The sequence below is a fragment of the Mobula birostris genome, chromosome 3 (assembly GCF_030028105.1).
Source record: "Mobula birostris isolate sMobBir1 chromosome 3, sMobBir1.hap1, whole genome shotgun sequence".
NCBI classification, from domain to species: Eukaryota; Metazoa; Chordata; class Chondrichthyes; order Myliobatiformes; family Myliobatidae; genus Mobula; species Mobula birostris.
The window spans coordinates 222,579,943-222,603,474 of NC_092372.1; the positions used below are offsets into that span (position 1 = coordinate 222,579,943).

General features: G+C 47.4%; 1 protein-coding gene across 5 annotated transcripts in view; it reads right to left on the minus strand.

Annotated features, from left to right (window-relative positions):
* Window positions 1-248: 248 nt before the first annotated feature.
* Window positions 249-23,532, minus strand: part of vill (villin-like) — a 143,386-nt gene continuing 120,102 nt past the window's right edge. For all 5 annotated transcript variants that reach the window (XM_072254203.1, XM_072254204.1, XM_072254205.1 and 2 more), the window contains 7 exons: window positions 22,570-22,746; window positions 17,928-18,073; window positions 14,295-14,439; window positions 9,958-10,146; window positions 7,490-7,564; window positions 4,580-4,864; window positions 249-3,100 (listed from right to left, as the gene is read on the minus strand). In XM_072254203.1, coding sequence (XP_072110304.1) covers window positions 2,987-3,100; window positions 4,580-4,864; window positions 7,490-7,564; window positions 9,958-10,146; window positions 14,295-14,439; window positions 17,928-18,073; window positions 22,570-22,746 — 1,131 coding nt within the window. In that variant the 3' untranslated portion in view covers window positions 249-2,986. The remainder of the gene's footprint in view (window positions 3,101-4,579; window positions 4,865-7,489; window positions 7,565-9,957; window positions 10,147-14,294; window positions 14,440-17,927; window positions 18,074-22,569; window positions 22,747-23,532) is intronic.

A 23,532-nucleotide genomic window follows, 5' to 3' on the forward strand; every position in this document is an offset into this window, starting at 1 on the left:
GCAGTTTGCTCTCCATATCTTACTGCCTGGCTTGCATACCATCTTGGGCATACCTAGACTCCCAGAACACATATCAATGGTTAACTGCAACCAGTGCCAACTGTGCCCGAGGTCAGGATCAAACCTGGGTCTTTGGAGGTGTGAGGCAGCAGCCGGGCTGTGGGCCAAAAGGACTCTGCTGATGTCAATAAGAGTGAAGAGAAATCATGTAGAGAGGGTAACACGAGAAGTAAATACATCAGACAGTCAAGCGTTCATTATTTTAATATATCTGCACAATACTTTCACCTTTTGAGATCAGTTTAAGAAAACAGAGATGAATGGTCCTCTCTCATGGAGAGCTATATCTGCGGGCAGTTCCCTCGGGTCCCTGTGTGTTGCACAAGTCTTAAAGTTCCTGTTTGGCTTTTTAATCACCTTAGGCTGTGGAAGGCGCTGTAGAAATTCAGACAGCTCATCCAACAAAGGCAGCCTTTCTAATGATAAAAATACTGGAGCTGTGTGAGAAATCAGCTGAGTGTCAAAATTGACCAAATGGACAAGATAGGAACATGCCAATGACTGCCGTGAAGTACTTTGACCTGCAATTAGACCAGTGGCAGGCATGGAACAGGTGGTCACGTGATACAACCAGAGGACGCATCCTTGTGGGTCAGGATGGCGTCTATTTAGTAATATTGCAAAGATATCCACTTCACTCAGAGTAAAGGAGGTTTCCCGGAGGGTGAGGAATGGCTTTGTCTCCATGTTGTTCCCAATAAATATCTCAACTGTAAATGGAGGGAACTTAAACTCGTCCGGTTAAAGTGGACTAATCAACTACCAACTCCACCAACCACGTAGCAGTTAGGACGCGGCATGTTTCAAGACTGGGGGAACGGATTGTGCCTGTCCCACTCAGGACCAAGTTGAGTTAAAATAACGAACACAAGAGGTTCTGCAGACGCTAGAAATCTTGAGCAACGCACACACAACATTCTGGAGGTCACGTAGCTTCAGTGGAGTCCCAGCCCGAAACTTCAACTGTTTATTCCTCCCTTTAGAGTGGGTTGGGTGAGTTGTCCTCCTGAAAGGCCCGGAGAGGGTGGATGTGGAGAGGATGTTTCCTGTAGTGGGGGAGTCTCGGACCAGAGGGCACAGCCTCAGAATAGAGGGATCTCCCTTTAGAACAGAGATGAGGGGGAATTTCTTCAGCCGGAGGGTAGTGAATCTGGAATTCATTGCCACGGGTGGCTGTGGAGGCCCAGTCTTCGGGTGCATTTAAAGTGGAGGGTGATAGTTTCCTGAGTAAATGGGTTAAGGGTTACGAGAAGAAGGCGGGAGAATGTTGAGAAAAGAAATTGGATATGACTGAATGGCACGGCAGACTTGATAGGCTGAATTTTTCTAAGTTACAGTCATTCTTTATGTATTGCACTGCAGCCACAAAACAACACACTTCAGGACAGACGTCAGTGATAGTAAACCCGATTCTAATTCTCGAGCTTTCCCAACATCTGGATCCTACCAGCTGCTGGAGCCTCTGCCCGACAGCTGGAGACTCCACCCAGTAGTTGAGATAGCCTGATCCTGATGAAGGGTTTCAGTCCAAATTGCCAGCTGGTCACTCTTCTCCATTGGCGCTGCCTGACCTGCTGAGTTCCTCCAGCATTTTGGGTGTGCTCTCCAGCTTCTGCAGATTTTCTCATGAGTCGGAGATGGCCCTCCATTTTTCTACCATCCATGTGCCTATTTAAGAGCATCTAAAATGCCCCTGATGTAACTGCCTCTACCATCTCTGTAACAGTGCGGCCTACACACTTACCAATCTCCATGTAAGAAACCTACCTCTGACTTTCCTCCAGTCACCTTAAAATTATGCCCCCACGTATTAGCCATTGCCGCCTCAGGAAGAAGGCACTGTCTGTCCTCACCTAAGACAGCAACTGATTGGAAAGGGGGTTTAAGGAATTACAGGGAGGTAAAAGGGGAGGCTGAAGAATCAGTCATAATTGAATGGGAGAGCAGACTTGATGGGCCGAATGGCCTGATTCCACTCCTATATTATACGGCCTTGTGATTTAGTTGCTATATCCTCACCAGGCCTCACCTCCCTTGAGATTCCAGTCAGCCAGATTGATTCCAGTTAGTCAGTCAGATTCCAGCAGGCCTGACTAGAAAGCAGCCGGGCAGGGGGATCGCAGCAATTACAGTGACCTTGAACCTACTCTGCCACCCAGGCCGAGGCACCGAAGCCAGACTCAGACCTGATTGGCTTTGCTTCAGCCTTAATGGGCCAGCCAACACTCATAAAGCCACACGGGAGCAAGGCTGTTGTCAGGACATGAAGACCAGAGTCATAGGCAGAGGCTGAATCGTTTGGGCTTTTATTCCCTGGAGCACAGAAAATCAAGAGGAGATTTGATAGAGGTATACAAAATTATCAGAGGGGGAGGTAGGGTAAATGCAAGCAGGCTTTTTCCACTGAGACTGGGTGAGACAAGAACTAAAGGTCAGAAGTCAAAGCTGAAATATTTACAGGGAACTTCTCCTCTCGGAGGGTGGAACAAGCAGAGGTGGTGGATGAGGGCTTGATTGCAAAATTTAAGAGAAGTTTGGACAAGCGCATGAATGGGATGGGTATGGAGGACTGTGGGACGAGACAAAGTAACATTTCAGCATGGACTAGATGGGCTGAAGGGCCTATTTCTGTGACTCTGAGTCTGCTCTCCCGTTCGATCATGGTGGACTGGGCCCCAGAACACACCTTTCCAAAACAACCAAGGAAACAAACGCCGCTTATCGGAAAGTTCGTATGCATTCGCAAAGATGAAAGCATTCAGAACAAGCTACAGACTAATTTGACATTTTAGTGTCAGCTTTACAGAGAAAAAGATTATTTTTATATAAAAAAGGAAAAAATATATATCTCTCTATCTTGACCTATTGCCTGCTGTAATTACTCTTGCTGTGTAGATGTGGTGGAGACAGAAGATTGCTCGTCCCTCTAGAAGAGATTGTGCTGCTTCTTCAGCACCACCCGCTTCCAGTTTGGCCCCTGGTTAAACTCCTCCCGCGTCATTTTGAAAATGTCCTCAAAGTCCTTGTCAGACAGATATTGCTGTGGAGAAAAATCCAACACGGCTGTTACTGAGGACGGAGTGCGTTCAGAGAACAGTACAGGCCCTTCAGCCCACAATGTTGTGCTAACCCTTTAACCCACTCCAATATCAATCTAATTTCTCCCACATAGCTCTGCCCTTTTCTTTCATCACTGTGCCCATCCAAGAGTCTCTTAAATGTCCGTTATGTATCTGCTTCTACCGCTATCTCTGGTAGTGCGATACATGCACCTAACACTCTCTGTGTAAAAGACCTACCTCTGACATCTCCTCTACAGAATACTTCCCTCCAATCACCTTAAAATTATGTCCCCTCATATCATCCATTTCCGCCCTGGGAAAAGGGTGTGGGCTATCCACTCTATTAACGCTACTTAACAAATCTTGTGCATCTCTACCTGGCCACCTCTCATTCTCCTCCACTCTAAAGAGAGAAGCCCCAGCTCACTCAACCTTACCTCATAAGACATGCTCTCCAATCCAGGCTGCATCCTGGTAGACCTCCTCTGCACCCTCTCTAAAGCTTCCACATCCTTCCTATGATGAGGCGACCAGAACTGAACAACATACTCCAAGTGAGATCCAAGCCAGGGTTTTATGGAGCGGCCATGAATCAGGAATCATGGACCACCTACAGTAGGCACCTCAAAACCCTGGAATAATACCTCGAAAGCTCCTTATGAAAGATTTTGAGGTTCAGCGGGAAGGACAGACGCACTAACACCAGCATACTGGAGGAGCCCAACATGAACAGCACCTCCATCATGATAAAGCAACACCAATTCCGATGGATAGGTCATGTCATCTGGATGCTTAACTCAGACCTACCCAAACAGATCCTTTACTCCCAGTTGAAGGGGGTCAGCGAGCCCTTGGTGGGGAAAGGAAATGCTTCAAAGATAACATCAAAATCAGCCTGAAGAAATTCAACATTACATCTAAAAACTGGGAAGATGCTGCATTGTACCTGGATGAAATCTGTTCAAGTGGGAGCTGTGTTACATGAGAATGAGTTCACTGTCTCGCAGAGAACAAGCTGCAGCTGTGAAAGGAGAGACTGAACAACCAATAAACCCAACCTCTAACCACAGTCACCACTTACTCGTGTCCACACTGCACCAGAATATGTGGAACCCAGATCGGCCTCTACAACCACTCGAGGACCCACCAATATACAATCCCGTAGGACAATATCGTACTCGACTAGACTGATCGCACTACTACTATTACAGAGACACAACGTTACGTCACAGCTCTCGAGCTCAATCCCCAACTAATGAAGACCAGCAAGTCCAGTGCATGCTGCCATCAAACCAACAGCCCAGGAGTATTCAGCTTGGTTCAGTTCAGTGCCGATAGCCAACCACCGGCTACGTGACCTTTGCAACCACAGGCCCACACTCGAAAAGCCAGGGTGGGGCCACCGCCATCCCCACCCCCTGCGCCATTCAGATCCTCCACGCTCTACGTTATCTCACCTCCTTTTTCTCCGGATCCACCCCTTTAGGAAGCTCCTCCGGCGGGACGTTTATCAGCAGTTCGCGAGGGTAACACTCCTTGCCATTGACGATGACGGGCCCGGCCGGGGAGGGGGAGTGCGAGGAGGAGGATGGGGAGGGAGTGGCGTGTACAGTGCCCGTAGATGGAGGTCTGTGGGTTGACTGGGCCCCAGCCACCTGAGGACTGAAGGAGGAGGAGGAGAAAGAGGGGGAGGGAGTTGAGGCTGGGGCATGTTTCCTGTTCAGGTCGGTATCGTGGAGATCCTGTGGGAAGACACATTGTTACAAGGCACTCAAGCAGAGAAAATAAAAATGACTTTTATTAAGTTGTAAAGAGAACTTTACAACTTACACAAAAAAAACAAATACAATGCAGTTGCTGGAATTCTGAAACAAAATCTGATAGAGATAGATAGATAGAGAGACAGAGAGAGAGGGGGAGGGAGGGGGGAGGGAGGGGTAAGGAAAGAAGGGAGGTCAGGCAGCAAAGGTGGAGGTTAATATCTAAGGTGTCCTTTTTTATCTTTATCGTTCCAAATTTTGATGAGGAGTCTCGGACCTGAAACATTAACCGTTTCTCTCTCCACAGATACTGCCTGACCTGAAGAGTATTTCTGGAATTTTCTCAGTTTATTTCAGCTACTAGGTATCTCTGCTGCAGGAGAACTTTCTTTCTCAGGCAATCTCTCTGTCTTTTTCCATCCCACCTCTTCCTCTCTTTTTTCCTGCCCCACCTTCACCTTCCCCTCTCCCTCTTGCTTCCAAATTTTCTCTCCCTCTCTCTCTTCCCTCTCATATTTTCTTTCTCTCTTTGCTCTCTCTCCACACCCCTCTATCTTCCTCTTTCTCCCTCCATTCCCTCTCTCACTCTCTGTCCCTTTCTCTCTTTCTCTCTCTGCTCCCTCTCTCTCTTTCTCCACCCCCCTCTTTCTCTTTCTCTCTTAACCCCCTGTTCACTATTATAGAAACATAGAAAACATACAGCACAATACAGGCTCTTCGGCCCACAGTGCTGTGCCAAACATGTACTTACTTTAGAAATTACCTCGGGTTACCCATATCCCTCTATTTTTCTGAGCTCCATGTACCTGTCCAGGAGTCTCTTAAAAGACCCTGTTGTTGCTGCTTTCACTGCCGCCGGCAGCCCATTCCACACACTCACCACTCTCTGCATAAAAAACTTACCCCTGACATCTCCTCTGTACCTACTTCCAAGCACCTTAAAACTATGCCCTCTGACGCTAGCCATTTCATCCCTGGGAAAAAGCCTCTGACTATCCACACAATCAATGCCTCTCATCATCTTGTATACCTCTATCAGGTCATCTCTCACTCTCTGTCACTCCAAGGAAAAAAGGCCAAGTTCACTCAACCTATTCTCATAAGGCATGCTCCTCAATCCAGGCAACATCCTTGTAAATCTCCTCTGCACCCTTTCCATGGCTTCCACATCCTTCCTGTAGTGAGGCGACCAGAACTGAGCACAGTACTCTAAGTGGGGCCTGACCAGGGTCCTATAGAGCTGCAACATTACCTTACGGCTCCTAAACTCAATCCTACGATTGATGAAGGCCAATGCACTGTATGCCTTCTTAACCACAGAGTCAACCCGCGCAGCAGCTTTGAGTGTCCTATGGACTCGGACCCCAAGATCTCTCTGATCCTCCACACTGCCAAGAGTCTTACCATTAATACTATATTCTGCCATCATATTTGACCTACCAAAACGAACCACCTCACACTTATCTGGGTTGAACTCCATCTGCCACTTCTCAGCCCAGTTTTGCATCCTATCAATGTCCCGCTCTCTGCCCTCCTCTATCTCTCTCTCCTATAGAGACCCTGTAGTCAAAGAGAAGAGTACAGAAGCAGGCCCTTCAGCCCATCAAGTTTGTGCTGTCCAGCAACCAGCCATTTGCATTAATTCTGCATCAGCCTCATTTCACTCTCCCCACCATCCAGTCAACTCCCCACAGACTCTACCCCTCATCCACACTCTAGAGGGTAATCTACAGCAGCCAATTAACCCACCAACCCACACGTTTTCAGAATGTGGGAGGAAATCCACGGGGCCTCAGGAGAACCTGGAAACAGTACACGGACAGAGCCCAAGCTCAGGCTCGAACCTGGGTCTCCGCTGCTGTGAGGGGTGAGACAGTACAGCCCCAGCCCCAGCTACCTCACTTCCCACACCCCACCCTGCCACAAACTGACACCATTTCTGCCCCAAGAATCTCCCCTACCCCACCTCAGCCCTGCTTCATTCCACACTCACCCCCAAACCCACTCCACTCCCCTCTGCTCACATCTCTCAACATTACTGTCCCACCCTGCAAACCAGGCATTCTCTCCTCTCCCCCACCATCCACCATCGGGCAGCAGATACAAAAACCTGAAAGCACATAGCACCAGGCTCAAGAACAGCTTCTAGCTCACTGTTATAAAACTCAAGAACAGCTTCTAGCCCACCGTTATAAAACTCAAGAACAGCTTCTACCTCACCGTTATAAAACTCAAGAACAGCTTCTAACCCACTGTTATAAAACTCAAGAACAGCTTCTACCTCACCGTTATAAAACTCAAGAACAGCTTCTACCTCACCGTTATAAAACTCAAGAACAGCTTCTACCTCACCGTTATAAAACTGGGTATAGTTCAATATGTTGCACTCTTGACCTCACAATTCACCTCGTCCTGATCACCTTAATGTTTACTTGTGCTGTAATTTCTTTGTAGCTGTTGCACTTTAGTCTGCATTGTTATTGTTTTGACCTACCTCAATGTGTTGTGTAATGATGAGATCTGTATGAACTCGATGCAAGGCAAGCTTTTCACTGTATCTCAGTGCATGTGATGATAATAAGCCAATACCAACACCCTGGAACTCACCACGGAGATCTGTGTGATAGCTGAAACGTCGCCAAAGTTACCCTTCATCCTGTCGTAGCTGCTTCCACCGCCGGCCTGTTGGAGGTGGGAGAGGGGTGGGTGGTGAAAGAGGCAAGGTGAATCTCCGCATACACACTGAACCCTCCCATCTCTTGACCCTCCCCTGCTGACTTCCACCCCCCATTCATCGGTCAGACTGCACTTGCAGTATTGTGAGCAGATTTGTGCCCCTTAACAAAGAAAAGATTTGCTGGCCATGGAGAGGATTCAGAGGAGGTTCACCAGAATCATCCCAGGAATTAAAGGGTTAACCCTTTCATTCCTAGAACAGATCTGGGCCCAGGTGACCCAGAGTTAAAAACACAAGGGAGGGATGAGTCAGATATGCAGAGAGCTGTTGTGAACGGAGACATGACCCTGAAAGACCGGTGTGAAAGAACGGGAGTTTCCACTGGGGACTGAAGAAATGACAAGATACCAAAGAAGGTGGAAGGAGCTCCTTCCTTCCGCTAGCTTGCAAGTCACCCTTGGGCAAGGTGTAGCATTAGCTTAGCTCCCCCCTCCCTCCCCAAGATTAGGGTCACATGAAGCCATGGGAGCAAATGGTGGTTGGTTGTACGAGCAGCCAGTGTAGACCACAAGTCCTGGTTATGTGACCACTGACGCCAGGCAGACAGTCTCTGAAGAGTATTGATAATGGCTGGGGTCACCCGTCTTGTAAAGACACTGCCCAAAAGAAGGCAATGGCAAACCACTTCTGTAGAAACATTTGCCAAGAACAATCATAGTGATGTAGACCAGGATCGCCCACGTCATACATCATGGCATGTAATGATGATGTCATACAACATGGCACGTGATGATGATGTCATACAACACGGCACATGATGGTGACGACTGGGAAGGAGCAGGTGGATGGGCAGGGGAGTTCTTTCAATGATCTAGCGTTGGCACTATGGGCTCACTGATGTTTCAGGTCGAAACCCAGAACCAAAACACCAACAATTCCTTTTCCCCCACCTCACCCCACAGATGTTGCTCTCAACCCACTGTGTTCCTCAGGCTGACTGTCTGTTCTGGCTCTTAGAGAACATGGCTTAAGATAGGGGGACACCGAGGGTGGGGCAGAGAGAAGAGAGAGAGTGAGGCAGTGAGAGAGATGGAAGACAGAGAGAGAGAGATGGGAGAGAGAGAGGTGGGATAGAGAGAGAGATGGATGGAAGACAGAGAGACAGAGAGGTGGGAGAGAGGGAGGAGAGAGAGGGAGGAGAGAGAGGGAGGAGAGAGAGGGAGGAGAGAGAGGGAGGAGAGAGAGGGAGGAGAGAGAGGGAGACAGAAGAGAGAGATGGCGAAGAATGTATGGGAGAATTTGCATAAATTTGGATTTCTGTTAACACTACAAAACCATAAGACATACAAACAGAATTAGGCCATCTGGCCCATCAGATCTGCTACACCATTCAATTATGGCTGATTTATTTTCCCTTCCAACCCCATTCACCTGCCTACTCCCGTAACCTTTGACGCCCTCCCTAAACAAGAAATTATCAACGTCCTCTTTAAATGTACCCAGTGACTTGGCCCCCATAAGCCATCTGTGGCAACGAATTCCACAGATTCACCACCCTCTGGCTGAAGAAAGCCCTCCTCATCTCTGCTTTGAAAGGCCTCTCCATTCTGAGGCCATGGTCGCATCGTTTGTAACCCAGAGAACTCGTCATACTGTACTTCATGAGTTGGTGAAAGACACCAATTAAGAGAAGATGGCGACACGACGCAGCTCGCAGTGGCCACTCCGGTGATGAATATCTGTTATTTGTCAAGTAGGGTGCCGTATACAATCCTGATTTGATGGAGACAGACGCGAGAGCACGGAGAAACATCTGGTGAAACTTTAGAAATGCCTGTTTCGCTGCCGCTGCTACTGTGTGATCCAGAATCTCCGGAGGGGAAGGCCCCGAGTCCTCGGCTTTGCTTGCTGCTTGGCAGCCGGGGCGGGGGTCAAAGCGCTTGGCAGAGATGGTGCTCGGTGTCAGAGAGCTGGTCGGAGGCTCGAAGTTTTCGGATGGACTCAGAGTCGGACTGTGGTCGGGTGCTTCCAGGGTGCTGCATCGGCAAGTTTGCGGCGCTGGAGATTCATAGCAGGGAGAGTTTCTCCCTTCTACCGTCTGTGTGAGATGTTGGGGCTATCAGGATTTTGTGACTTTTTTTTTACCGTGTCCATGGTCTGCTGTTTATCAAATTACGGTATTGCTTTGCTCTGTTATAACTATATGTTATAATTATGTGGTCTTTGTCAGTTTTAGTCTTGGTCTGTCTTGTGGTTCTGTGATATCATACTGAAGGAATATTGTATCATTTTTTAATGCATGCATTTCTAAATGACAATAAACGAGGACTGAGTGTCCTCATAAGCTAATCTAAGACACTGGTGTTGGAGCTGTGGAGGTGAGGAAACCCCTACTTACGGCCCACTTGTGCATGTCCCAGGCGTTGAACCAGCCAGTGAAGGTGAGGGGTTCAGCACCTTGCTTCACCTGGATGATGAGAGTGTGCGGGTCACGCTCCGATGGGTGTGACTGAAGGTACTCCCTCGCCGAGGCGATCGACTCCTGCTTCTCATAGTCGTTGGCTGACTGTCCTATCCACAGGAATATCTGTGAGCCAAAACATGGAGGGACTGATTAGACATGCCAGGGGGTTATTACCTGGAGCGTGGAGATCGAGAGTGTTGGATCCAACTGTTTAGTTCTTAGATTAGGCTGCTTAATTGTAATTTTCATTGCAGTTTAACAATTCAATATCTGCTTACATTTTAGAGTACTGTCCAAAAGTATTAGGCATGTATATATAGCTAGGGTGCCTAAGACTTTTGCACAGTACCGTATTTGTCAATGTGGAGCGGAGAGTGAGTTTGTAAATCTGGTGCGGATAAAGGATATTGGGAATGGTGAGGGTGGAGCACCGTGGGAGGGATGTGGGACAGGTGGCAGAGGAGGAGAGCCCGGGGCAGGGGAGGGGGAGGGTACAGGCACACCCAGACCTGAGACACCAGGAGAGGTCATTTGATTCCAAACAATTGGTTTATTGATCATTACAGAACGTCTCTCTGGTGCTTCCCACTAACCCCCACTTCCCTTTTTCCCAACCATGATTCCCCTCTCCCCTTTCCCTTCCCACTCTCAATCCACAATAGAGACCCATATCAGAATCAGTTTTATCATTACTCACATATGTCATGAAATTTGTTTTCTTCTTGCAGCAGACACAGTACAGTTTAATACATCAAATTACTACAGTACTGTGCAAAAGTCTTAGACACATTAGCTCTATATATGTGTGTGCCTAAGACTTCTGCACAGTAATGTACATAATTACTTTATACAAGTAACTGCCTAGTATGCTTCCTAATGGTAACAGTATGTATATGCAAATTAATTAATTAATAGAGATACAGAGCAGAACAGGGCCTTCTGGCCCTTCGAGCTGCACTGAACAGCAATCTACCAATCCAAAGCTAGCCTAATCACAGGACAATTTACAACAACCTATTAACCAACCGATTGATATGTCTTTGGACTGTGGGAAGCAAACCAAAGCACCCAGAGAAAAGCTACGTAGTTCATAAGGAGAACGTATAGACAGCCGTGAGAATTGAACCCGGGTCGCTGGTACTGTAAAGCATTGTGTCAACCACTACGCTACCGTACCACTTAATATGCTTCTAGTGGTTATATAAAGTATAATTCTGGAAAAGGCTGGAAGCTTTTATTGTACTTCCTTATTTGACAATGGCTTTCTAATTGGCTAACTCTTATTTATAAATTTGAAAGGAGTTTTCCTTATCTATGAAAAACAATGACCAGTCTTTTGAGTCCGTCTTTGCTCATTAGATCTCTATCATTGTTCATTTCAATTTCTCTTTGTTCTATCAACATTTAATGAAATAATTGTGAAGCAACACACATCAAAGTTGCTGGTGGACGCAGCAGGCCAGGCAGCATCTCTAGGAAGAGGTACAGTCGATGTTTCAGGCCAAGACTGGCAACTTTGATGTGTGTTGCTTGAACTTCCAGCATCTGCAGATTTCCTTGTGTTTGCGTGATTGTGAAGCAACAAGTTTTATGCTTCTTTTCTGACTTCTAAAAGAACTTTGGATTAAAAGCATCAGAATCCAACAAGAGATAATCTTACAGAGGAATACATCTCTTAGAGATTGGACTGGCTCTGCGGTCTGGTACACATGAAATAGAATTGAACTGAGCACTTCTAGACTGCTTCCAGGACTCCGCAGTTTGACGTTTGAAATTCTGTGGGTTATTCGTTCTTTTTTTGCCATTTGCACAATTTGTTCTTCATGTTTTCTGTGAGTGTGTTCCATGGTGTTTCTTTGTCTCGTGGCTGTCAGCACCTACATCAGTTGGGCTGCACAGTCTTTCAGAACCAACCTGGTGTACTATGGGGACCCACAGCTTCGTGTGGGTTGACTCTGGCCGGGGTTTTCCTCATCTCAGCTTCAGCCAGATGGAGTGTCTGCTCCCCTGGGGGGTGGGGAGAGGGAGGTGTGTCTTCCTTGCCCACACTTTGTTCTGTGCATCAAACCGGGTGAAGAAGACATCCAGCCTCTCAGGGAGTGAAGCATCCAGGTCACTGACACGCAGGGCAGACTTGTAGTCCGTAGTCCTCTGAATTCCCTGCCACATACGCCTCATGTCCCCAGTATCAGAGAAGTGGCTGTAAGTTCTCTGAGAATCCTCCTTCTTGGTGGAGCGGGAAAGCACAGTTCTTGCTTCCCTGAGAGCTGCCACATCTCCCGATCTAAAGTCCTCACCGTGATCCTCCAAGCGGGCACGCACCTCTGCAGTAAGCCATGTCTTCTGACTTGCCCTCACATGGACGTTTCCAGCAGCGATTTTTGTCACTGATCGTTGTCGAGAAATTAGCAGGCAGACAATTCAGAACTGTTTTGCTCACTGCGGTTTCCAGCATTCGGGCTTGGAGCTGCAGAAACGGCCGGCAGGCTAGCGAAGGGAAGAAGCAGCTAACACCTCCGCTGGTAGAGATGTACCTCCACCCTGCCACCCAGCAGGACAACTTACAATGACCAGTTAACCTACTAACCGGTACACCTTTAAACTGTGGTAGGAAACCAGAGCACCAGAGAAAACCTACACATTCCATGGGAAGGACGTACAGACACCTTACAGAATTGAACTCTGAATTCTGACGCTCAGAGCAATAACAGTATCACTCCAACCGCTATGCTACCGTGGCACCCCAGCATGCCAACTGTCTATTCTTTCTGTGTCTCTCACTTTACGAGGTTCTATCGTATTTTCCCTCTGGAGAAAACAATTCAAGTTTATCCGATGTCTCTTCATAGCACCTGCCCTTAGGCCTGTAAACCTCTCCAAAACCACCTTATCCTTCCAATAAAGTGGCGACCAGAAAGGAGAGGTCTACAGAGACATGGGACAAACACAAGCAAATGTAGAACAGAGGGATCTGGAAATACAGATACAAATTTCCCTAAAAGTGGCATCACAGGTAGATAGGGTCGTAAAGAGAGCTTTTGGTACATTGGCCTTTATTAATCAAAGTATTGAGTATAAGAGCTGGAATGTTATGATGAGGTTGTATAAGGCATTGGTGAGGCCGAATCTGGAGTATTGTGTTCAGTTTTGGTCACCAAATTACAGGAAGGATATAAGTAAGGTTGAAAGAGTGCAGAGAAGGTTTACAAGGTTGTTGCCGGGACTTGAGAAACTCAGTTACAGAGGAAGGTTGAATAGGTTAGGACTTTATTCCCTGGAGCGTAGAAGAATGAGGGGAGATTTGATAGAGGTTTATAAAATTATGATGGGTATAGACAGAATGAATGCAAGCAGGCTTTTTCCACTGAGGCAAGGGGAGAAGAAAACCAGAGGACATGGGTTAAGAGTGAGGGGGGAGAAGTTTAAAGGGAACATTAGGGGGGGCTTCTTCACACAGAGCGTGGTGGGAGTGTGGAATGAGCTGCCAGATGAGGTGGTAAATGTGGGATCCTTTTTAACATTTAAGAATAAATTGGACAGATACAAGGATGGGAGGTGTATGGAGGGATATGGTCCGTGTGCAGGTCAGTGGGACTAGGCAGAAAATGGTTCGGCACAGCCAAGAAGGGGCAAAAGGCCTGTATCTGTGCTGTAGTTTTTCTATGGTTTCTATTAAATGGGACTAGGTTGATGGGCATCTTGGATCAGATGGGCTGAAGAGCCTGGTGACATACTGTATGACTCAATTACTCTATCAGAACCAAACCAGGTGGATGGGCTGGGTGGTCTCCTCCCTTGGACCACCTGCACTGAGGAGCACGTCCAGAATTGGAGGCAGTACACAGGCTACTGCCAATTAGCAGAAGCTCCGTACTGGGTAGACCAATGAGCAAAGACCCTGCACAGGACAACCAATTAGCAGAGGTTCTGCCTAGGGTAAGCCAATCAGCAGAAGCTCTGCACAGGATAGGCCAATGAGTAGAGGCCCTGTATGTGACAACCGACTAGCAAAGGTTCTGCATAGAGTAAACCAATCAGCTGAGAGCAGACCAGTCAACTGCAGTACTGCTCAGGGGAAGCCAATCAGCTCTGTTCCTGTTCAGGACAAGGCTATCATCTGAGGCCCCAATTGGCTTAGGATCTGCTCAGGGTAGCCAATCATCTGAAACGCTGCACAGGGAAGACCAATCGGCTGATGCCTGCTCTGGGTGAGCCAATCATCTGAGGTCTCACCACAGGATGGTCTAATCGGCCAGAGGGTCTGCTCCCACCTCTTCCCATGTGTCCAGCAACATGACATCATCTTCATCCAGGTCTTCCTGGGTGAAGTCGTAAATCTCCGTCATGATGAATCTTCCTGTCTGATTGGAGCATTCAAAGAGCCGTGGATCATATTCAATGTCGTCCTCCTGAAACCTGGGGATCACAGAATCAATGGGTTACCAACAGGGTACCGGGGAGGGCTAATGGCCAGAGAGGAGGAGAGAGAGTGGGGAGAGCGAGGGGGGAGAGAAATGGCGAGAGAGGGCAGGAGAGGGTTCAAGAGGGAGGGAGGAGGAGGGGGAGAGAGGAGGAGAGAAAAGAGGAGAAAGAGGTACGAGAGAAACGGGGAAGAGAAATGGGGAGTGACACAGGGAGGGGACAGAGAGGGAAGGGGGAGGAGGAGAAAGTGTGGGGAAGGGGGAAAGAGAGACAGGGGGTGAGTGAGAGAAAACTTGAGGTAGATGTGGTAGGGGGAGAAGGGGGGAGAGAGGGGGAGGGGGAGTTTAAGAGAGAGGGACCATAAGACCACAAGATACAGGAGCAGAGTTAGGCTATTTGGCCCATCAATTCCGCTCCACCATTTGATTATGACAGATTCCTTTTCTCCCCATAACCCTCAATCCTCTTACATTTCTGAAACTTATCCACCTGCGCTTTAAATAAACCCAATGACTTGGCCTCCACGACTGTCTGTGGCAATGAATTCCACAGATTCACCACTCTCTGGCTAAAGAAATCCCTTCTCATCTCCGTTCTAAGGGACATCCTTTGAGGCTGTGCCCTCTGGTCCGAGACTCCCTCAATATAGGAAACATCCTCTGCATATCCACTCTTACCCAGGCCTTTCAGTGTTCAGTTCCTCCTCTCCTCCCTGATCCTTCTGAACTCTAGCAAGTACAGGCCCAGAGACATTAAATGCTCTTCATACATTAACCCTTTCATTCCCAAAATCATCCTCATGAACATCCTCTGGTCCCTCTCCAATGCCAGCACATCCTTTCTTAAGTAAGGGGCTCAAAACTGCTCACATTATTCCCTAGTGCGGTCTGACCGATGCTTTACAAAGCCTCAGCATTACATCCTCGGTTTTGTATTCTCTGAATAACGCTAACATCACATTTGACTTCCTCACCACCAACTCAACTTGTGAGAATGTGGCCAACTGGATGGATGATGGAGCGAGGAAAGATAGAGAGATAGAGATAGAGAAAGGAAGGATGGGATGATTGGTGAAACAAAAGAAAGGTAAAAATCACCAACGTTGGATAAACTTGTGGGCTGCCCCCAGCACATCCTTGTGTGTTCTGGTAGTTAGCATAAATAATGCATTTCACTGTATGCTTCAACGTAGATGTGGTAAATTAATCTGAATCTGACTGAGAGAGACTGACACCATGAATATGGCAGGGATAGACAGAAAGGGGCGAGGAAAGGCAGGGAGAGAACCAAAGTTCAAAGTAATTTTATTATCAAAGTACATAAATGTCACCATAAACAACCCTGAGATTTATTTTCTTATGGACATTCACGGCAAATAGTAAGTGAAATCTTGCCTTCAGATATAAACTCATAAAAGACACCATATCTTACTACAGATTCGGTTTTAGAGTCCGAGTTGTATATTATGACTCATCCTTAATTATAGAGGGAGTTGTGTTTTGTAACTTCAAAACATTAAACTGATTGAGAGGAAGATGTGGAGATGAAATGCGGGTGTAGCTTTGTCCTGGGAGGCACCATGATGATGTGTGCAATTAACATATTTCTACATATAACCCATAATTAATTATTTAAATGAAAGCAAACGCTTAATCAACCATTATATATATATACAAGATTACTCCAATATTATTGAAATCTTAAATACACAACAGCTAGGACATTCCACAATAATCGTCTGGATATAATTTATAGGATAAACAAGCAAGAACAACTTACTTAATAGATATCACCATTCCCAAACACACAAAACATACTGAAATCAATAAGTGAAAAACACCAGAAATACGCTGAATTAAAAGAGGAAATTGAAAGACTGTGGAATATGAACAGGGTACGCATTGTCCCGATAGTAATATCTACAACAGGTCTCATTCCAGAGTCACTACACAATAGCATTAAACCCGTTAGTGTCACAACCACAGATTCGGCAATTGAGCTCGTGAATATGCACGTGTCAGCTAATTATTATTTCATTCCAATAGTATTTAACCGCATTCATTGCAGCGTAGCTTTTGTCGAGACTTGGACACAGCGACGTTTCGCTGCCTGCACTCCGCCTTGCTTGAGAAATTGGACTGTTGAGTCAACTGACTATGGAGACTCGCGGTATTCGTTTAATTCTTAGCTGCTCTCTTCAGCTGCAGTGTCCGCTTTGTTTTCCATTTGAGTGTTTCAGTCAACGGCCCTGTTCAGCCTAGTGTTTATTGTTTTGTTTTCCCTCTAACACTGTTCGCATTAAAGTCTGTGATCTATTAAACCTGCCTCAGTGTCTCTCATTCTGCACTCGGGCCGTGTCCGTACTGGGTGAAAATTAGGCTTCCGCAGCAATGTTTATCTAAATCTTCAGAAAGCCACAATACTGAACACCACCAGGATAGTCTGAAAGTTCCTAGCAATTGAGAAATGAGCTTGCTTGGCTATGCCCACACCTCAGGTTTTACCAGCTTAAGCCAAGAAAAATAACAATATAACAATAATAAGTAATAATAAAGAGGCAGAAGACAAGATCAGGATGGACTAGATGGGCTGAAGGGCCTGCTTCTGTGCTGTAGTACTCTATGACTATGACTTGGAGGAGGGGGCAAATTTTAAGGCATTCAAGTCCTAAAGTAAGTCTTGACCCAAAACATCAGCTATTCTCTTGCCTTCACAGATGCTGCCTGATGTAGCCGACATCTGCCCACCATGTTCCTACTGACCTTTTTGTCCATCTTTTTTAATCCCATTTGGGTCAATATCTGCCCACACATGGCCAATTGAATAGTTGGGTACCAGCCCAATATGGACAAATGGGATATCAGAGAGATAGAGATAGAGGCAGATAGAGATACTGTAGAGATAGAGATAGAGACAGAGAGAGACAGAAACAGGGACAAACAGTTCAAGTTTATCGTCCTCTGACAGTACATATACACAACCAAATGAAACAACGTTCCTCCGGATCACAGTGCACCCACAAAACATATATGACACACAGCACATAAGACAAGTATTACCATATATAAGTTAATAAAATATCATTTAAGATGCATGCAGTGTGCAACACAGGTAAACACAGGTACAGTATGTGTGTACATTTGGGTATGTATGTGTAGTGTGTGTGCATGTGTGTGGGGTGGGTGTAAGTGTGGTGAGTGAAAGTGTGAGTGTGGGTGTGAGTGTTTGTGTGTGGTGAGTGTGAGTGTGTGAGTGTGTATGTGGTGAGTGTTAGTGTGGTGAGCGTGTGAGTATGTGTGGGTGTGAGTGGTGAGTGGTGAGTGTGGGTGTGAGTGGTGAGTGAGTGTGAGTGGTGAGTGAGTGTGAGTGGTGAGTGTGAGTGAGTGTGAGTGTGAGTGTGAGTGTGGTGAGTGTGTGTGAGGGAGATGCCAGGGTGTAATCCTGTGGAGGATGAGCAGTGATTGCCCACACTGCAACCTTACCGTTTGTCACTGGCATACGGCGCTTTCCCACCCAGCACGGCCCAGAACTCAGCCGGCTCCTGTCCCTCCAGAACCGTCTGCTTCTCCCGCTTGGACAGGTTGTTGGCCACTGACTTCGCCATCTCTCGCTCATCACCGCTGCATCCCTGCAGAGAAGGAAAGACCCACCCCATGAAAGGGGACGCAAAGCCCCCAGGTTTCCTTTGTGAACGATCCGCTCCCTGCTGCCTGTGTCTCACAACATTGTCTCTCCCCCAGAAAGGACTGGTCTCTCCATACTGGCCCAACAATGACCCAGTTTAAAGTCCTTCGGGCAAACAGGCCTCCCCTCCATTCAGTCCGCCTGAACCTCCCGCTGCCTCGGGAAAGCTGCAAACACAAAGGAGCTGGAGAAACTCATCAGGTCAGGCAGCATCTATGGAGCGAAAGACAGCTGACGCTTTGGGCCAAGAGTTCCAGATGAAGGGTCTCAACCCAAAACAGCGACCGTCTACATCCCTCCATAGATGCTGTCTAACTCGCTGAAACCCTCCGATGTTTTGCATCTGCAGAATCTCCACAGGTAAGACGCCTCCCACCCTCTCCTTCCCTCTCCCACCCTCTCCTCCCCTCTCGTTCCCTCTGCCCTCTGACCGGAGATACAAAACGCTGAACGCACCATTCGCAGCTCTTCCCTTCCGTTATCAGCAGACCGCTCACATACTAAAATATCAACTTTGTTCTCGCTATCTAAAGATTAGCTTTATTTCTCATACGTACATCAAAACACAGAGTGAAATGTGCCATTTTGTGTCAAATCTGATCAATGCGGATTGTGCTGGGAAATTGCAAATGCCACACCACTCTTCAAGAAGGAGGAGAGGCAGAAGAAACTAAATTATAGGCTGGTTAGTCTGACCTCAGTGGTTGGGAAGATGTTGGGGTTGATTGTTACGGATGTGGTTTCAGATTACTTGGAGGCACATGATAAAACGGGCCAAAGTCAGCATGGTTTCCTCAAGGGAAAATCTTGCCTAATAAATCTGTTGGAAGTAACAAGCAGGAGAGACAAAAGAGAATCAGTTGATGTTGCATACTTGGATTTTCAAAAAACCTTCGACAAGGTACCACACACGAGGCTGCTTAACAAATTAAAAGCCCGTGGTATTACAGGAAAGATACTAGCATGGATAGAGCAGTGGCTGATTGGCAGGAGGCAAAGAGTGGGAATAAAGGGAGCCTTTTCTGGTTGGCTGCCAGTGACTAGTGGTGTTCCACAGGGGTCTGTGTTGGGACCAATTCTTTTTATAGAAACTACAGAAACCATAGAAAACTACAGCACAGAAACAGGCCTTTTGGCCCTTCTTGGCTGTGCCGAACCATTTTCTGCCTAGTCCCACTAACCTGCACACGGACCATATCCCTCCATACACCTCCCATCCATTTATCTGTCCAATTTATTCTTAAATGTTAAAGAAGAACCCGCATTTACCACCTCGTCTGGCAGCTCATTCCAAACTCCCACCACAGAAGCCCCCCCAATGTTCCCTTTAAACTTTTCCCCCCTCACCCTTAACCGCCCCTGGTTTTTTTTCTCCCCTTGCCTCAGTGGAAAAAGCTTGCTTGCATTCACTCTATCTATACCTATCATAATTTTATATACGTCTATCAAATCTCCCCTCATTCTTCCACGCTGCAGGGAATAAAGTCCTAACCTATTCAACCTTTCTCTGTAACTGAGTTTCTCAAGTCCCGGCAACATCCTTGTAAACCTTCTCTGCACTTTTTCAACCTTATTAATATCCTTCCTGTAATTTGGTGACCAAAACTGAACACAATACTCCAGATTCGGCCTCACCAATGCCTTATACAACCTCATCATAACATTCCAGCTCTTATACTCAATACTTTGATTAATAAAGGCCAATGTACCAAAAGCTCTCTTTACGACCCTATCTACCTGTGACGCCACTTTTAGGGAATTTTGTATCTGTATTCCCAGACCCCTCTGTTCTACTGCACTCCTCAGTGCCTTACCATTAACCTTGTATGTTCTACCTTGGTTCGTCCTTCCAACGTGCAATACCTCACACTTGTCTGTATTAAACTCCATCTGCCATTTTTCAGCCCATTTTTCCAGCTGGTCCAAGTCCCTCTGCAGGCTCTGAAAACCTTCCTCACTGTCTACTACACCTCCAATCTTTGTATCATCAGCAAATTTGCTGATCCAATCTACCACATTATCATCCAGATCATTGATATAGATGACAAATAACAATGGACCCAGCACTGATCCCTGTGGCACACCACCAGTCACAGGCCTCCACTCAGAGAAGCAATTCTCTACCACCACTCTTTGGCTTCTTCCATTGAGCCAATGTCTAATCCAATTTACCACCTCTCCATATATACCTAGCGACTGAATCTTCCTAACTAACCTCCCATGCGGGACCTTGTCAAAGGCCTTACTGAATTCCATGTAGACAATATCCACTGCCTTCCCTTCATCCACTTTCCTGGTAACCTCCTCGAAAAACTCCGATAGATTGGTCAAACATGACCTACCACGCACAAAGCCATGTTGACTCTCCCTAATAAGTCCCTGTCTATCCAAATGCTTGTAGATTCTGTCTCTTAGTACTCCCTCCAATAACTTATCTACTACCGACATTAAACTTACTGGCCTATAATTTCCCGGATTACTTTTCGATCCTTTTTTAAACAACGGAACAACATGAGCCACTCTCCAATCCTCTGGCACCTCACCCGTAGACAGCAACATTTTAAATATTTCTGCCACTGCCCCCGCAATTTCAACACTAGTCTCCTTCAAGGTCCAAGGGAACACCCTGTCAGGTCCCGGGGATTTATCCACTTTAATTTTCCGCAAGACAGCAAGGACCTCCTCCTTTTCAATCTGTACAGTTTCCATGATCTCACTACTTGATTCCCTTAATTCCATAGACTTCATGCCAGTTTCCTTAGTAAATACAGACGCAAAAAACCTATTTAAGATCTCCCCCATTTCCTTTGGTTCCACACATAGCTGACCACTCTGACCTTCAAGAGGACCAATTTTATCCCCTACAATCCTTTTGCTCTTAATATACCTGTTATATGTTAATGACTTGGATGATGGAGTTGATAGCTGTGTGGCTAAGTTTGTGGACGATACGAAGATAGGTGGAGGGGCAGGTAGCTTTGAGGAAGTAGAGAGGTTACTGAAGGAATTAGATTAGGAAATGGGCAAATGTGGCCAATGGAATACTATGACAGGAATTGTATGATCATGCACTTTGATAGAAGAAATGAAAGGGTTGACTATTTTCTAAATGGGGAAAAAATTTAAAAAACTGAGGTGCAAACGAACTTGGGAGTCCTTGTGCAGGATTCCCCAAAGGTTAATTTGCAGGTTGAGTCTGTGGTGAGGAAGACAAATACAATGTTAGCATTCATTTCAAGAGGACTAGAGTATAAGAGCAAGGATATAATGTTGAGGCTTTATAAAGCATTGGCGAGGCCTCATTTGTAGTGTTGTGAGCAATTTTGGTCCCTTTATCTAAGAAAGGATGAGCTGACGTCAAAGGAGGTTCATGAAAATAATTCCAGGATTGAATGCTTTTCATATGAAGAGCATTTGATAACTCTGGGCCTGTATTCACTAGAATTCAGAAGAATGAGGGATGACCTCATTGAAACCTATCGAGTTTTGTTAGACCTCGATAGAGTGGATGTGGAGAGGATGTTTCCTATGGTGAGGGAGTCTAAGACCAGAGGACACAGCCTCAGAATAGAGGGGCGTCCTTTTAGAATGGAGATGAGGAGGAATTTCTTTAGCCAGAGAGTGGTGAATCTATAGAATTTGTTGCCACAGGCAGAGGTTGACAGATTCTTGAATAGTCAGGGCACAAAGAGATACGGGGAGAAGGCAGGTGATTGAGGTTGAGAGGGAAAATGGATCAGCTATGATGAAATACCAGTACATGTTCGATGGGCCAAATGGCCTAATTCTGGTCCAATATCTGCAGGCCAGGCGACATCTATGGAGGGGAATAAAGAGCTGCTGTTTTGGGTTGAGATCCTTCATTGGGACAGTCCTGATTAAGGATCTCAGCTGGAAATGTCCACTCTTTATTCCTTTCCAAGGATGCTGCCAGAACCGCGAGCTCCTTCAGCATTTTCAGTGTGGAACAGGCCTTTCCGGCCCAATGGGCTGCACCACTCAGCAACCTACCTGTTTAATCCTAGCCGAATCACAGGACTGTGTACAATGACCAATTAACCTGCAAACCGCTACTTCCTCAGAATGGGGGAGGAAACCCCAGCACTCACAGGGAGAACATACAGACGGCGCCAGAATTGAACTCTGAACTCCGACACCCCCAGCTGTAATAGGGTCATGTGAACCTCTGTGCTACCTTGGCGCCCCACGTTGTGAGTGTCAGGTGAATAAAATTGATCCTTGATCTTTGACAAATAGAGCAAATCTAATCTAACTTCATGTGGTTTCGCCAGCTCATGGGAAGGAGGAGTTGGCGGGACTGTTGAGGAGGCCTGCCCTGATCTTCAGTCCCAACTCCACAGCCAGGCCCTCTCGGTTCCCTTGCTCCGGAGTGGACCCCCAGCCACTCTCCCACCCCCCCGCTTGCCCAGGTGAACTCACCCTGCCGCACCACATGTAAGTGGTCTGTTCTGTCTTGAGCACAAAGATGTCGTTAGAGTTGAGGGAGGAGGCACGGGCAGGCACCTCAGTGGCCTTGGTGTTCAGCTCCGTGGTGCCCCGCACCTGGAACAGCCTGACAGGCACATCTTCGGTCTTCCCGCTGCGGCCCGTCCCACCCTGTGGGCAACACGACAGGTCACTTGGGGTGGGATGCAGACAGAGGTGGGGACACAGGCCTGTCCCACCAGGCCTGTACTCGGCCCGTCCCACCAGGCCTGTACTCAGGCCCGTCTCACCAGGCCTGCACTCAGGCCCGTCCTCAGGCCCGTCCCACCAGGCCTGTACTCAGGCCCGTCCCACCAGGCCTGTACTCAGGCCCGTCCCACCAGGCCTGTACTCAGGCCCGTCCCACCAGGCCTGTACTCAGGCCTGTCCCACCAGGCCTGTACTCAGCCCGTCCTACCCTTCCCCAACACCACCTGGCCTGTCTACAACCTCCTCTCCCCTCAATCCCCTCCCAACAACCCTCCCACCATCTCCATCCCATCCCTCCTCTCCCCTTCCCTCTCCTACCCCACCCTCTCTACTCATCCCTCTCTGTCTGCACCACCCTCCCCATCCTGTCTCTGCTCCCCCCACACTCTCTCCCCCTCTCCTGCCCCCAGATCCCTGCCCACAAACTCCAAGCTCCCCCCGATCTCTCACCACATACCTCCACCCAGCTCGATACACAAACTTACCACCCATCTCAACACCCTGACCCACCCACCCCCATCCATCACCCATCCTCACCTCCTCAACACCCACCCCTCTGGCATCTATCCCCACCTGCAGACTCACACCTCCACACCGACCACGAACTGGAGTGTACCCCCACCTCCCGGAGTGGGAGGTTTGCCGGCTCACACCAGAGGGACCTAGTTCAAGGTGGGGCGGGAGGAGGCTGAGGGTGAACAATCCCCT